The sequence below is a fragment of the Choloepus didactylus genome, chromosome 21, assembly GCF_015220235.1.
Source record: "Choloepus didactylus isolate mChoDid1 chromosome 21, mChoDid1.pri, whole genome shotgun sequence".
Lineage (NCBI taxonomy): Eukaryota > Metazoa > Chordata > Mammalia > Pilosa > Megalonychidae > Choloepus > Choloepus didactylus.
In genome coordinates, this window is record NC_051327.1 from 28,372,200 (window position 1) to 28,387,966 (window position 15,767).

Consider the following 15,767-nt stretch of genomic DNA (forward strand, 5'->3'; position numbering starts at 1 on the left):
GGCAGCGGGACGCAGGAGGAGTGCCAGTGAGCAAGCCCCGTGCAGATGGTGTCTCCCAAGTGCTGGGAGCCAGACGCCCCCAAAGCTGGCCTGCCCCAGCTCAAGCATGTCAGTCCGGAAGCAGCAGGGTGCACGTAGTAGCCAAAAGCACTGAGGTTAAAACCTGCAGAAGGAACAGCTGAAGGGGTTGGAAAGGAAGACTTCCGAGGAGCACGGCTAGGAGAGGAGGAACAGAAATCACTGGTGGTTTTGTGGTACACTTTCTTGTGCTATTTCATTTTAAAACCATGGGCATGGCATCATGTGCCAAAAAATACGTCTTAAAGAACGAAGTGCTGTCCTGTGTGATCCCCGACTCTCGCCCGCTGGCCTTCTGCATGGACAGCACTTGCCTCGGAGTGCAGTTTCCTTCTCTCTGCCTCCTGCCCGCATGTCTCACTCAGTCCCACTCCCCGTCTCCGCCGCTGCATCCTAGGCCGTGCTCACTTCAGAGCGCTGCTCTGGAAACACACAACCTGGGACATGTAAGAAATGCACAAGGAGATGCAGGGTGGGGGTTGGCTGGGTGGGCAGCTCGCAGGGGGCAGCAGGGACCGCTGGCCAAGTGCTGCAGTCTGTGCAAGATGGAGCCTGAGAACAGAGGTAGCGGCTGCAGGAGCATGGGGTGACCACCAGGCAGCGAAGCTGAGGCCGTGAGCAGAAATGACTTTTCCCGAAAGTTCACCTTGTGGAGGGGTCGAGGGAAAGGAGGGCCTGTCTGAATGCCCTAGGGAGGGAGGCCCAGGTGGGAGCGGGCTCCTGAGAGCCTGGAGGGAGTGGGAGTTCCAGAACAGGGTGGAGGCGCTGGCCTCAGCCTCCTGTGGAAGAGGACGGTGAGCAGGGTTCCCAAAGTGGGGGCGCCAGGCTGGCAGTCTCTTCTGACAGCTTGCTGGGGGACTCCAAGGTGCAGTCAAGTGTGAGAACCGCTGCTGAGAGGCCCCAGGGACCCTGGTGACTCAGATTAGAGACACCTGGATGGGCAGTTGTGGGGGGTTTCCTCCTGTGCGCACCAGCTGCTCAGGTGGAGGTTCAGCAAAGGCTGTTTGTCCTGGCTGGGGCAGTGTCTGGGCCAGCAGTGCCCCGGCTGAGCCGAGGAGGACGGTGGCAGGGGTTAGATTGTGGGTGCAAAGCAGGAAGGAGCCAGAGGCAGGAGGTGGTCCAGGCGTGGGGGCGATGGGACCTGGGGAGCAGCTCTCCAGGAGAGCCGGGGAGCAGGACTGGGAGAGAGGCGGGGCGGAGACACAGGGCTCCTTGACGTCAGCCGGGGGAGGGCAGAGGGGCCTCGAGGGGGTGGGGTGTCTCCCACGGGAGGCAGCACAGGGGCCGCGCAGCCCCCTGAGGATGGGCTTTGGCTCGGCCACCGGCTCTTCGGCTGTGATTGTGCCTCGTTCTATAAATCAAATCTTTATTTCCTTGCTCCGACTTAAACAAGTGGAAGAGGCCACTGCAGTTCTCGTGCTGACTTTTCCTAATGGCTCTTCAGAGGCGAGTCCCCGCTGCTTGCCTCCCGGCATCCCATCCGGCGCCTTGCCCACCGTGAGGGCGGGAGACCCCCCGGCCTCTGTCCGCTCGGGCCGGGCCGCGTGTCCTCGCCAGAGATGTTCTCGGAAGGAGAGCGCGTGTTCTCAGTGTTGCGTGACTGGCGTGCCTGCGTGTGCCTGCGTGTGCCTGCGTGTGCCTCGGGAGGTTCCTCCCCGCCGACCGCTGCCGCCGCGGAAACCTGCGCCGCGTGAGCCCCCACGGCACCCGAGTTCCCGAGGGCTCCTCGTGTCTCTCGCTCCGGGGACTTATTTTGTAGCCTTGGCTTGTGTGTTGCATTTGACATTGTTTCTCCCCTTTTCCGCCCCAGGGTCCAGAAGCAAACTCCGTCCCCCCGGCCTCAGCAAGGCCTGTCCAGGAGGAACCGTCGCCGACCCCCCCAGGGAAGGTGGTGACCGTGAGCTCACGCAGCCCCCGCTGTGCCCGGAACCAGGCGGCCCTCCGCGGCAGCAAGACCTTCTCTCCAGGTGCCGCGCCTTGCTCCTCAGGTGAGCCCCCCGTGAGCTCAGGCCACCCCACAACGTGCGCCAGCAGCCCGGGGCGGCTCCCTGGTGGTGGCGGCTGTGCTGAGAGCCCAGGGTGCAGAGATGCCTGTGGCCCTCTCTCCAGCCAGCTGCAGTCTAGCAGATGGGGTGGGGACACAGGGCTGGCCACTTCCTCTTGGTGAGGTGGACCACAGGGGCCTGGGACAAAGGGCTCTGCTCGCAGGTGGGACACGAGCTGGGGGGCAGCGAGACGTGGGGGCCTGGATGATGGACTGCCAGGTCATACGGTAATTTTATGTCTGAGTTTTTGAGAAACACTAAACCACGAAACTTCCTCAACAGCTGCAACAGCTGCCCCATTTTACATTCCTGCAAGCAATGGACAAGAGATCCAGCTTCTTTACTATGTCCTCACCAATGCTTATTTTCTGTTTCTTTAGTAAGCCATTCTTGTGGGTGTAAAGTAATACTTCATTGTGGTTTTGATTTGCATTTCCCTAATGACTAGTGATGTTGAGTACTGTCTCGTATGCTTCTTGTCCATTTGAATTCAAGTCCTTTGCCCATTTTTTAATTGAGTTTTTGTGTGCTTTGTTTTTGAGTTATAGGAGTTCTTTATGTATTCTGGCTATTAAACCCTTTTAAGATAAGTAATTTAAAAATGTTTTTCCATTCACTTTCTCTCTAATGTCTTTAGATGCATAAAGGTTTTTAATTTTAATGAAGTCTAGTTTATCTTTTTTCTTTTGTTGCTTATGTGTCATATTTAAGAAACCAATGCCAAATCCAAGGTCAAACAAGTTTTATCCTTTATTTTCTTCTTAAAGTTTTATAATTGTAGCTCTTAAATTTAGGTCTCTGGTGTATCTTGAGTAGGTTTTTCCAGGGGTGTGAGGCACGGGCCCAGCTTCATTCTTTGGCATGTGGCTGTCCAGCTTTCCCAGGACTGTTTGTTGACAAGGCCGTTCTTTCCCCATGACAGGTCTTGGCCACCTTGTCAGTCATCAGCTGACCATAGATGGGAGAGTTTATTTCTGGGCTCTCACCATACTGTTTTGATTACTGTAACTTCGTAATGAGTTTGGAAATTAGGAAATATGAATCCTCCAACGTAATTTTTCTTTTTTAAGATTGTTTTGGTTTATATATGAATTTAAAATGTATTAAGACTTACTTTGTGGCCTCACATTGTCTGTCCTGGAACATGTTCTGTGTACACTTACGGATGTGTGTTGTGCTGCTGTGTGGAGTGTTCTGTAGACGCCTGCTAGGCCTGTTTGGTTTATGGTGCTGTTCAGATCCTTGATTTATTACTGACCTTCTGTCCAGTTGTTCAGTCCATTATTGGAAGTGGTATACTGAAACCTCCAGCTGTTCTTCTGGACCTGTCTTTTCCTCCCTTCAGTTCGTCAGTTTTTGCTTCATATATTTTGAAGCTCAGTTGTTAGGTACCCATATGTTTATAATTATTATGTCTTCTTGATAAGCTGAATCTTTTATCAATACAATGTCCTTCTTTGTTTTTTATAATCTCATTTTTTTAATTGCTTACTTAAAATCTATTTTATCTGATAATACAGCCACCCCAGCTCTCTTTTGGCTTTTTTTTTTTCACTATTAGAAATTTTTATTCAGAAACTTTGAGCTAATAGCACACAAAGTTAATATGAAAAGTTAGATGTCAATTTACTGATTAATGTAAGGATAAATTTAGCTGTTTCTAGACATGATGTATTTATATTTGATTAAATATGAAGCGTCTCTAGATTGTTTTAAGTGCAGGCAGTCCAGTCCTAAGTTTTGATTATACAAACTGAATCTGGGTATTTATGGTTGTTCTTGACCTTTAAAAATTTATGTCAAAACATTAAATACTCTCCTGCTATTTGTTATCAATGTAAAAAAATAGTAAAAAACTTATTCAGTACACTGAATTTAAAACATAAGAAACATTAAAAATTAAAATTTTATTTCTTTGTAAAAAAAGTTTGTCAAGAGTAATTTGAACAGTGCTTGCCTTCTCACTGTGTAACTTAAGGTATGGACCTACCATCTTTTCGATGTCATGCAAATTGTTATATTCCTTTCTAAGTTTGGATCAGCTTCCAAAACTTTATCCTTTGCACTTTAAGGTTGTGAAATGTCTCCAGCAGTTCCTGTAATGTGAAGTTTCTTGCCAGAATCACTTCTTCTAAGACATCTTCATCCTTTTCGTCACAACCACTTTCCTCCCTTATGCCTCAAAGGCACCGTCACTGAGTTCCTCTGGCTGCACGTCTAGTCTCTTGAGTAGCAGCCGTGTCAGCATTCCCACAGTCAGCTCTGTCTTCTATAACTCCATTTCCATTCCCTTCGAATCCTGCAAAATTTTTTGCTCAGTACAGTCCTGTACTACTGTGCAAAGCAAGGCCTGCCTGTAATTCTTGGAACCTGGGGGCACGTTTCGCCACAGCATGCTTATCCAAGCCAACAGCTTCACCAGATAGCTCAACATTAGTCACTTCGGAGACAGTGAAACCAGCCTTCACTGGCAGTGATATGTTCTTTTTCAGTCTCCTTGTAATTAACCATTTTCTTTCAACGTAGCAACTAACTTCAACGCTTTGGTCTGAACGCTAGTCAAACTGATGGGGATCTATTTTTCACTACAGTCTTCAATTCAAAGCTGAAGTAAACTCTCCATTTCAACCATGAAAGGCCTCCTGTTCCTGGTGAAATTTATGCTGCAAGATGTTAAAGCTACTTTACCTTGCTTTTTATGTTCATTGGACTTTCTCAACATGGTTCGTACTGTGGCTTCACACAAGCCTAGTCTCTTCCTGTCCTGGCTTTGCTGTCACCATTTTCGAATCTTCTAATCACATTCCAATTTCTCTTCCAGCATTCTCACTCTGCATTTCTTCGTGGCCCCATCATCTTTGTTGACCAATTCGCTCTTTCTGTCATCCATTTTTGTAAAACATCACATGGGTTTATCACCGTGAGACAAGGCCAAGTGACTGCACACCGTTGTTTGTGCGTGAACTGGGTAACAGGTGCTCAGTGACCAAGCCCCGGCAGACTTTGAAGGAATTAATGTGATTTGTCATCAATCCTGATGCACATCTGTTATTTGCATAATTTATGGACAAAAGAGCTAGCAGCAAAGTTTGTACTTGAGGCAACTCACGGCACTGTGGTAACTGAAATTTTAACTGTGTTTTTGGCAGACTTATTTAATTTAACTGTGATAACTGATGTTCATGCATGTTGGACCGTGCAAAGCAAGGACTATCTGTATTTTATTATATAAATCTTCAAATTCTTGGAATTCTTGGTCAGATAAATCTGATAAATGATGTTTTCTAAGAAAAACACTCTTCAAGTTTACTCCTCTCCTGCATATTGCAAGTAATTATCTTCCAGACCCAGGTATCTTTTTCCAACATCTCCAAGGATAAAATTCCATGATATGAATCTTTTTGGCTGGAGTCTGGACAAAGGGAACAAAAATACTGCTTAGCCCCTTTGAATTCCATCGTAGCAAGGTGTTTTGCAGAAAAGGTTTCGTTGAATTCCAAGTCGACGTATCCTCATATTAGGTTCTCAGCTTCCTGTGAGGTCACCTTACCAAAATCTCCTCCATTATCTTCGCATCAGGGGGCTCGAACAGTCTGGGAGGAGCCTGGGATCCTTTTTATGTCCTTTATTTCCAGCCTCTCTATTGTCTCTGTACCTGAAGTGAGTCTCTTACAGACAGCTTGTAGATGGATCATGGATCATGTTTTTTTAATCCAATCTGCTAATCCTTGTCTTTTAATGGGGCGATTTAATCCATTTACATATAATCACTGATAAGGAAGGACTTCTGCTGTTTAGCTATTAGTTTTCTGTATGTCTTACATGTTTTTGTTTCTCAGTTCTTCTATTACTGCATTTTTGGTATTTAGTTGATTTTTTTGTAGTGTACCATTTTGATTCCCTTTCTTTTTCTGAAACTTGTAAAAACCTAGTTTGAATAATTCCAACTTAGTTTCAATAGTATACAAACTTTCAGCTCCTGTATATCTCCACCTCTCACCTTTTATATTGTTATTGTCACAGATTACATCTTTATTTGTTGAGTATCCATTGACATAGATTTATAGTTACTGATTTATGCATTTGCATTTTAAGTCATGTAGGAGAAAAAGAGGAGTTACAACCCCAAATTACAATAATTCTAGCTCTTGTATTTATCTTTGTAGTTACCTTTATCAGGTATTCTTTATTTTTTTCATATAGGTTCTAGTTATTATCTAGTGTCCTTTCATTTCAACTTGAAGGACTTCCTTTAGGACTTTTTGTAAGGAAAGTCTGCTGGTCATGAACACTCTCGGTTTTTGTTTGTTTGGAAATATCTTCATTTCTCTTTCATTATTTGAAGGATGGTTTTGTTGGATATAGAATTCTTAGTTGACAGTTTTTTTTTCTTTAAGGACTTTAAATATGTCACCCCACTGCCCTCTGGCCTCCATGGTTTCTGGCGAGAAATCTGCTGTTAATTGTATGGAAGATCCCTTGTATGTGATGAGTTGTTTCTCCTTTGCTGCTTTCAGGATCCTCTTTGTCTTTGGGTTTCGACAATTTGACTATAATGTGTCTTGGTGTGAATCTCTGTGAGTTTGTCATGTCTGAAAGCTGTTGAGCTTTCTTGGATGTGTACATTCATGTCTTTCATCAAATTGGGAAAGTTTTTGGCCATGATTTGTTCTGCTCCTTCCTCGCTCTCTTCACCTGGAGTCCCGTGATGCATATGTTGGTGTGCTTGACAGTGTCCCACAGGTCTTTCCATCTTTGCTCATTTTTTTTAATGGAAATTTTTTAAATTAAGAACTCAAAACCAAAATTTTAAAAAGAATCTTATGTAGCAATTATTTTATTCTATATTTTAAATATCACTGGACTCTCAGTTTCAAACTTTTTCAACATTGAAAGATTATTTTAAACTATCTCACTGTCTTGCAAGTTGTCCAGAATTAAGAGCATGATTATAATCACATTAGTTTTTAGGATGAGAAGAAGAAAGTAGGACCATAGAATTGTTACAACTTAAAAAGTTTCATAGATTCAAAAGGACTTGGACATTGGGTGGGGGGGTCACTCACAGTTAATTCATACTGCTTCATTTGTTGTTCATGCTCCTCAGAAGTACTTTTAGAATCTTGTTCTTTGTCCTCTACTTAAAAAGAAGGGGGAGTGGTCAGTATTTGCCTTCTAAGTCTTTTCTTTGTTTCATTTACACTTTTTAAAAGAGGTGTCCAGGCCACTGTTTCTTCAAGCTCCCACCGAATAGCAGCTCAGGTATTCTGTCATCCACTGGCTGTCTGAGGAAGAGGAGTTACCCTCCGTGTTTTCCTGCATCCACAGAGTGCGCACATAGCCTTTGAGCAGCCAGTGTCCTCTTTCCCGTGCGTCCACTGCTCTTGGCTCGTCGTGCTGACTTGAGACCCTCGTGCACAGGGGCAGAAGCACAGACACTGGGGGTGTTTTGGCTTCCTGTATCTCTCTGCTTTTCTCCCCAGCCATGAAGAGCAAATGGATGCTTGTTTTATTTTAATTGACGATCTATAAGGACTTTTCACTGCTTCCCTATGTCCTCCAGCAAACAAGGCACTTCATTGTCATCGAGGTTCGATACTGCTGGGTAACTTACCAGTTTCCTTGTTTCTTTAGGTTGTTCAGGGTTTTCTTCTACTTCTCTCACTGACTCCCGGAGGCCTCCGGCTCCCCCACCGCAGGCCTGGGCACAGAGGGTGGCGGGGGTGAGGGCAAAGCGCCCTGGCGCGCTGGGCACGGGGAGGCCCCGCTGCTGCCGATCACCCGAAGTTCTGGCCTGGCCCAGGCTTCCCAGAACCGGGGGTCGTGTGCCTGCTCCAGCAGCCAGTGCCTCAGGCGGTCGTGCAGCAGCTCACGGCAGCGGGGCCAGACATGTCCCACCGCGGGTCCTCGTGCGCTTCATGTCCTCATGGTTTTCTTGCTCCCAGGGGATGTGGTCCCAGGCTGCGCCGCCTGCCCAACACCGCCCCTTAGGTTCATTTATTAAAATTCTTTTTTCTTGCTTCTCCTCTGACTAGATAATTCCAATCTCCTTATCTTCCGGTTCACTGATTCCTTTTTCTACCTGTTCAAATCTGCTGTTGAACCCCTCTAGTGAACATTTTAGCTATTGTACTTTTCAGCCCCAGAATTTCCATTTGGTTCTTTTTTGTAATTTCTAGCTCTTTTTTGACATTCCCTCTTTGTTCATACATTGTTCTCCCAATTTCCTGTAGTTCTCTGTCCATGGTTTCTTTTGGTTCTCTGAGCATATTTAAGAAAGTGAATTTAATGTCTTTGACTAGTAATTTTCTATGTCTGGGCTTTCTCAGGTATGATTTTCATCCATTTCTCTTTCTTCCTGTGAAGGGACCATACTATCCTGTTTCTTTGTACGATTTGATATTTGTTGTTAAGAAACGGACATTATGAGGATTATAATACGGTAACTCTGGAAATCAGATTCTCCCCTTCTCAGGGATTGCTTTTCTGTTTGTTTTTTTTTTTGCTTGTGGCGGTCTCAATGTACATTTTATAGACTTTTCCTAACTTTTCTGTTTTCTCTGTGCTGAGCCTGTGCCCTGATAGGGATACCCTTAGACGTCTGGATTTCACCCAGACGGTGCATCTCTCTCTTCCTCTTCGATGGGCACTGCAGGGGACGCCGTCAGAGGGGGCTGGTGCAAAGAGCAGCGCCTGGACTCTTCCCTGGGGAGGGGCCGGGCAGTCGGAGTGCTCGACCCCTCAGTTCTGGAGGACGAGCCCCTCACCGTCCTTCCTGGTAGCTTCCAGCCTCTCCAGGGGCGCAGCCTCCTTGCTGGCGCCTCGTCCGTCCTGTGTGCGCCGGGGAAGGCAGCCGCCAGCCTCGAACCATTCGTCCTTTTAAACGAAGGTATATTAATTGATAGTGATACCAGCTGATAGATTATATCATCTTTCCCCACCTTCCATTCTGGGTTTTGTTTTTTCATTTCTTTACTCTTTGACTCTTTAATTTCCTTTTTCTAAACTGAAGGTGCTTATCGGCCAATGACCCTGCAATTCTAGAGCCACCACGAGTGCTTAGAAGCCCTGGTCTCAACTTCCATGAGTGTCATTGTAGTCTGAGAGATTTGTAAATAGAGAATAAAGACAGTGGACCCGTCCCACCATCAGCTCTGAAAGGCAACATCAAAGAGGTTGAAAACAGCCAGCAGAGTCCAAAACGTAGGAGCTTCTAAATAGAGTTTTCTCTCCCTTTATCTCTAGGTCTCTTTTCTGTACAATTAGAGATTTAGACCAGCACTCAGCAAACTGCGGCCTGCAGGCCAGTCCACCACATCACCTGCTTCTCGTAACTAAAGTTTTATTGTTGCATAGTCAGGCTCACACACATCCAATGTTGCCTGTGGCTGCTTTCGGGCTACATCAGAGTGTGTGGCTGCAGTGGAGACACTGTGGCCCTCAGAACCTAAGACATGGACCAAGCAAGTGTGTGCTGCCCTCATGTCTACACCACATGATTCTGAAGGTCATTCTGGCTCTGAAAAGTCTCCGATGGTGGGCGGGCCCTTTCCAAGAGGATCGGATGACGTGAGAAAGTGCCTGTGCTCCGTCAGGGATACCCACACACTGCCCAAAACGGGAACAGGCTTTTAAGCGCAGACACTAGGAAAGCATTTGTGATGGGCCTGGGATTCTGGAAATGGCCCTCACGGGGACTAGGAGGTTTCCCGGAGGGTTCCCAGGACTCAGGTGTTTCTGGTCCTGATCTGCTCCTCGAGGATCTTCGCTCGTGCTAAAGACCTACCCGGACAAGGCGGTTGTGCTGACGCCCCTTCCCCTCCCCAGGTTTGCGAAACCCTCCCAGACCCCTCCTGGTGGCCGGTCCCTCCAGCACAGGGAGCAGCGACTCTGACGGGGGCCTGTTCGCTGTCCCGACAACACTGCCGCCCAATAGCCGGCACGGGAAGCTCTTCTCCCCCAGTAGAGAAGCAGAACTCACCTTCCGCCAGCATCTGAGCTCGGTCAGCGTGAGTGCCAGGAGCGGGGACGGCCCTGGTGGTGGGGGCACCCTCGGGAGCAGGCGCTGTCGTCCTCCGCAGATGCAGTCAGATTTCTTCCTGCCAAAGCCCCGGAAATTGCGGAACCGGCACCTGCGAAAGCCGTTGGTAGTCCAGGTGAGAAAACCCCATTTGACCTGCGGTTCCGGCTGTGGGGTTTCCCCGGGCCTCCCCCAGCCCCCCACGGAGCGCACTGGCTTTCTCCCATGTCTCCAGTGTTCATGGCATAAAACGGGGATGCCTCCTGTCCCTTCCGTGCTCCTTACGACTAGGATAAATAAACTTAACTGTCTGAAAATAATGTCTGCGCAACACTGAAAACCACTTGCAACAAAGACAGGAAGTTCCAGGCTTCGAGTCCCAAGAACATCCCAGATTGGGATGTACTCAAAGACCCTCAGAGCAGCTCTCTCTGAAGCTTCAGTCCATGGACACAGTTGGGAATGGGCACGTGTCAGCCGGAGGCTGGACCCCTCACCAGTGCGTGGCACAGTGGGCAGCGTTAACCGGTCGGAAGGGAGACCCGGGGAGCTGGAGCACCTGAGAAGGGCATTTTCACGTGGGGGTAAAAAGACAAAGGAGGTGAACTAGAAGGCTGAAGTAGCTGTTGACATTGAATTTTTTTTTAAAGCAGTTTTTTCACACCCTATACAGTCCATCCAGCATATACAGTCGGTGGCTGTCAGTGTAGTCACACAGCTGGGTGTGCATTGCCACAGGCAATTTGAGAACGTGTTCACTGCTGCATAAAGAGAGACCCCACACCCCTGTACCCCCTATTATTGACACTTAGCTTTGGTCTAGTTGCTTTGTCACAACTGAGGAAAGAATATTGAAATATTACCGTTAACATATTTCACAGTTTGCATTGGTTGTGTTTTTTCCCATCTATCACCCCATGACTAAGACCTGGTAATAGTGACGTACATTTGTTCTAGTTCTTGGAAAAACATTCTTGTATTTGTACCACTAGCCTCATTCATCGTCCCCAGCAGGGTCCCACGCTTCATCCTCTAGCTTTCCTTCTAGCGACACACACGTCCCCAAACTTCCCTTTTCAAACACAGGCATTGAAATTTAGGAAGGTATCTTTTTTAGATTACTGCTCAGGTTCTTAGGAAGCTCCTTCTCTCCTGAGAGGCATTCCTTCAGAAATAAGGGGCCGCATGAGAGCCCGCAAGAAGCAGGGTGCACTCTGAGGCCCCAGGGTTTCTCGTTGAGTCCAGTGTAACTTGTGTGTGTTTGGTTAAGTATGTTTAGTTGCTGCGTGGGAAATGGCTAGAATGTCCCCCAGCCGAAGGTGAGCCCTATGGCTACTTAGTGTGGGGTCTCAGACTATGACCCATCGGCCAGATCTACCCCTTGACTATTTTGGTTTATTAAAAGCAGATTTATTGATACAATTTACATACTGCAAACATCACCTGTTATGCAATTCATTGGTTTTTAGTTGATTTTTAGAGTTGTGCAGCTATCACTTCTGTCTTAATCCCAGAACATTTTCATCACCCCAAAAAGAAGCCCATCCCCTCTAGCAGTCCTCCCCCAGCCCCTGCTCCCCCAGCCCCCGGCACTGGTGGCCTTTTCCATTTGGCCCACAGCCCCTCTTGCTGCCCGTGCCACTCTGGGCAGTTGGGCAGCTGTGAGGGAGAAGGTGTGGCCCCCGGGCCCAAGGCACCTGCCCCTGGGCCCCTCATAGATGCAGGGCCGTGCCCTGATGTGGCCTCTGCAGCGCGGCCGGTGCGAAGGTCTGCTGCTCCCTGCGTTGCCTGTGGGGACTGCAGACCCGGTGCCCCGTCAGGGGCCACTGCTCATGGGTCCACACTGGCGCCGTGGGCATCTCTGTAGGGCGAGGAGGTGACCCGAGAGCAGCAGTGGGCCTCCCAGAAGCCACGTGCCTTGCACTTTTTGGCCTACAGATACTTGTTGTGAATGATTTGTTTTGACTGTTCCTGTTTTCAGCAGTTCTTATTTCCTCTGAGAGGGTGGTGGCTGTCGTTCAGAAAGGACCTGAGCATGGTGGAACCTGGGCTGTGGGGGGAGTGGGCAGCGGGACCCATGAGTTGGGGTCCCAGCTCCTTTCTCCGAGGGCGGAGGGTCTCAGCCCCTTTAGCCGCTCTGCCCACCAGAGTAGCAGAGCTTTCCTCACTAGAAAGGCTAGAAGGGAAGGCCTCTGCAGTGTTTGTAATCAGGCGCTGCATTCCAGCCAAGTCCAGAACATTCTGGCATTCCTCCAGTCTTCCCTGGGAAGGGTTCGGTTCCTCTTTCTGGAGCGGGCCCTGTGTTCAGGGGTACGGGAACTGCAGGATGTGACTGTCCTCCAACACCTCCCTCCGTGTGGAGTTTTCCTTTCTCACCCAGGCCGGGCTCCCCAAGTTTGCGTGGGGCCCTTGCATCCCTTGACTGTAGGACTTTTCCTTTGCAGAGAACGCTCCTGCCTAGACCCTCGGAAAACCAGTCCCATAACGTCTGTCCCTTTTCCATCCTGTCTCATTCGTCCACCACTGGTAAGGACTTGGGTAGCTTCTCAGTGCTCTTGCCCTGAGCATGGCCTTGACTTTGGGGACCAGCAGGCGTTTATTTCTTGGCTCCTGAGTGTCGTTTCACGAGTCCCTCGCTCATCCCACCCACAAGTGCTGCGCCTATGCTCTGTGCCAGCACCCGGCCACGGAGGTGGGCCGGACAGGGCCTCTGCGGACGAGGTGTCTGAGGGGCACCCCCTTCCAGCCTTGTGCTGGGTGCTTTGCTCAGTTCAGTTCAGCAGAACGTGAGTCTTACACCTCCTGCTTGCAGTGTGCCCCCAGGGGTTTCAGAGAATGGGCGTGCTCCTAGCGCATATGACTCACACTCGTGTATCTCTAAATTCCGTGCAGGTCCTGGCTATTTGAAGTAAACCTTCTTAGACAGTAAGAATCCTTTGGTGAAACATGTACTTCTTGACCTTGACCCACACAGCTCCTGGTTGGTTTTCCCTTGCCTGCTTTTCTCTGCAGAAAGCCTGGCAGGAGAAAACCTAATTGCAGAAGCAGCATCTTGATCTCTGATGTTCTGACATCCTCAGAGGAACTCGTAGCTTAGCTCAGGAGCTCTGTCCCCAGTGAAGCTGGTTGCTGGTCATTCTTAAAGGGCTCCTCCATGGGACAAAGTGGTGACCGCATCCTCCCAGCAGCTCTCACGGGGTGCGGTGGCTCTGCCGTGGCCCAGGCCAGAGCGCTCCCCATCTGGGTGCCTGCTAGCCTCCAGCTTTCCCCAAAGTAGCAAGTGTTTGGGACGCACAGTGGCCTCCAGCGCGGCTCACCATCCTTGATCCTTTCTGGCTAGAAAGGAGGCCCTCTGCAGGTCTGCCGTGCCCGGGAGGGCGTGGGCGGGCGGGGTTAACGCATCTGGTTCTGGTCTTGCCCTCACAGGGAGAGGTTCGTTCCGGCCCATCCAGTCTGCTCTGACCAAAGCAGCTCTATCCCGGCCGATTGTGCCCAAGGTGCTCCCGCCCCCGGCCACGAGCCACCTGTCCAGTAAGTCCTGCACCGGGTACAGTGCCAGCTGCCACACGGGGTTCCTGGGGGGCCTTTGTTTTGCAAGGTTTTTAATTTTTTTTTTCCACAAACCATAATACCTTCTCACCCCTCAAAGAACATCAGAGCCCGTGGCCGTTGCATGGGCGTGAGGCATGACGGAGGGAGCCGTTCCGTGAGCCCTCGGGGGCCACGTTACAGGTGGGACGTCTGTAAAGCACAGACCTGACCGTCCTTCCGTTGCCAGGTGCTATTGACCTGGCTGCCAAGAGTGCCGGCATCATCCCTGGGAGCCCCCTCCCCATCCTGGACGCCGAGGGCTTGTCTGACATCTCCCCACTGCCTTCAGACGAGGTGGCGGCTGCCATCTCGGGCCAGGATTCAACCAGCACCCACCAGGATGGGGACCCCCTCTCTGCCGTGGGCGTAAGTGTGGTGGGAGGGCTTGTTCACGCTTCCGCCAGGGCCTGGAGGGGGTCGGGCCCTGTGCAGGGGGTGGAGGCCAAGGCCCAGGGGTGAGGCCCTCCCAGACTCGATGCCTGCCTTTGGAGGGGAAGGACCCTGACGGGCTGCCGTGCAGCTGGAGGAGTCACGGACACGGGGAGGGATCCACAAGCTGTGGTGGGAGCGAGCCCTTTCCAGCACAGACGAGGGAGGGGCGGTCACAGCTGCTGAAAGCCGTGCAGGGGGGACACAGCCTGCTCGGGGGCATTTCAGGACTGCACGGGCGTGGGTGGGTGTGGGTGAGGGTGGAAGGGCGTGGAGATGTGACTGTCAACAGGTTTTGCGCAGTCTGGGGAGCAGCGGCTTGTGTCTGCGCCCAGGAGCACCTCCTGTCCGGGTGTCACACAGCGCCCTGCCAGCCCTGCTATGAGCTGTGAGGGCTCCCGGAAGCCCAGCCCTGCTCAGTTTCTTGGCTGGGACTTGAATCAACTCTTCGGGTCCACAGAAATGTTTACGTGTGGGGGCTTGACTGCCCACACGCAGGAAGTGGTGTTAGGGGGGTTTCTGACCTGGAGCGTGGCTGTTGGCTGTGCCTCTGGCTGTCAGTAGGTGGGGGCCATGCCACTCTTCCCCAGAGCCATGGCCGTGAGCTCCTGGGCAGGCCTAGCTCCGTGGCAGCTGCTCACCAGCATCTGGTCACCTTCCAGGGCACGAGCGATCCCTTCATCAGCGTCCCCTCAAGGCCTGAGCCAGAGCCGCTGGCGGACGGCTTCCAGGTAGAGTCTGCACATCAGCTGCTGAGCAGAGTGGCCCTGCCCCTGGGACCCCATGCCAGTGCCTAAGGCCCACCCCATGGTCCTCTCTCCCTGGGGTGCTGGGAGAGCAGACGTGGCAGACAGCCCAGGTGCATGGCGGTCTCGTGGTCCTCTCACCCGCTTTGTCTGACCACCTAGCTGAGTGTGACCCTCTCCCCTCTGCTGGGCTGCTGCATCCAGATCCTGCATTCTGGAAGGACTGATTCTCTAGGCAAGGGAGGGTGAGGTCATGAGCTCTCCCTGGCATGTCTTCTCCTGCCGGCTATGGTAGAAGCAGGACCAGGCCAAGTGGAAATCGCTAGTGGTTTGGGGGAGGCGCATTCCACAGGTGTGTCCCACCCCACAAGAGCAAGGCGACCACTGGTCTCCTCCCCCACCCCACTGCTCTGCCTGTCCCCATGTAAGCTAAGGCTGCATTGTCTTTCTGTGTCTCCCAGCAGGCTCCACCCGTGCTCTCCTTGTCCGAGCTGCCCAAAGCTCCTCTCCACAACGGCCTCTCCACCCCTCTTCCTCCGTCAGAAGGTTCCAGCACGCGGCTCTCTCCACCCAACGTGTCTGCCCTGCTGGACATCTCCCTCCCCGGCCCACCCGAGGACGTGCTCTCACAGGGAGAGCCCGCCACGCACATCAGTGACTCCATCATTGAGATTGCCATCAGCTCCGGCCAGTACGGTGAGGAGGGGCTGGCCACTGGCACGGAGGGTCCTTGGGTCCTTGCACACCTGCTGGGAACGTTCAGTTCAGGTGTTGTTTTGAGTACTGACCGTTTCCCCTATATGAGGCCCTGCCTGGTTCCGACGGGCCATGCTGACGGACGGTCTCAGGAGCTGACTG

General features: G+C 50.7%; 1 protein-coding gene across 4 annotated transcripts in view; it reads left to right on the plus strand.

Annotated features, from left to right (window-relative positions):
- The window catches only part of CRAMP1 (cramped chromatin regulator homolog 1), a 66,873-nt gene that overhangs the window by 44,140 nt on the left and 6,966 nt on the right, over positions 1-15,767 (plus strand). For 2 of the 4 annotated variants that reach the window (XM_037814106.1, XM_037814104.1), the window contains exons 11-17: positions 1,889-2,066; positions 9,951-10,279; positions 12,588-12,669; positions 13,570-13,674; positions 13,922-14,100; positions 14,826-14,894; positions 15,371-15,605. In XM_037814106.1, coding sequence (XP_037670034.1) covers positions 1,889-2,066; positions 9,951-10,279; positions 12,588-12,669; positions 13,570-13,674; positions 13,922-14,100; positions 14,826-14,894; positions 15,371-15,605 — 1,177 coding nt within the window. The remainder of the gene's footprint in view (positions 1-1,888; positions 2,067-9,950; positions 10,280-12,587; positions 12,670-13,569; positions 13,675-13,921; positions 14,101-14,825; positions 14,895-15,370; positions 15,606-15,767) is intronic. The other 2 variants (XM_037814107.1, XM_037814105.1) reach the window with 2 other exon arrangements.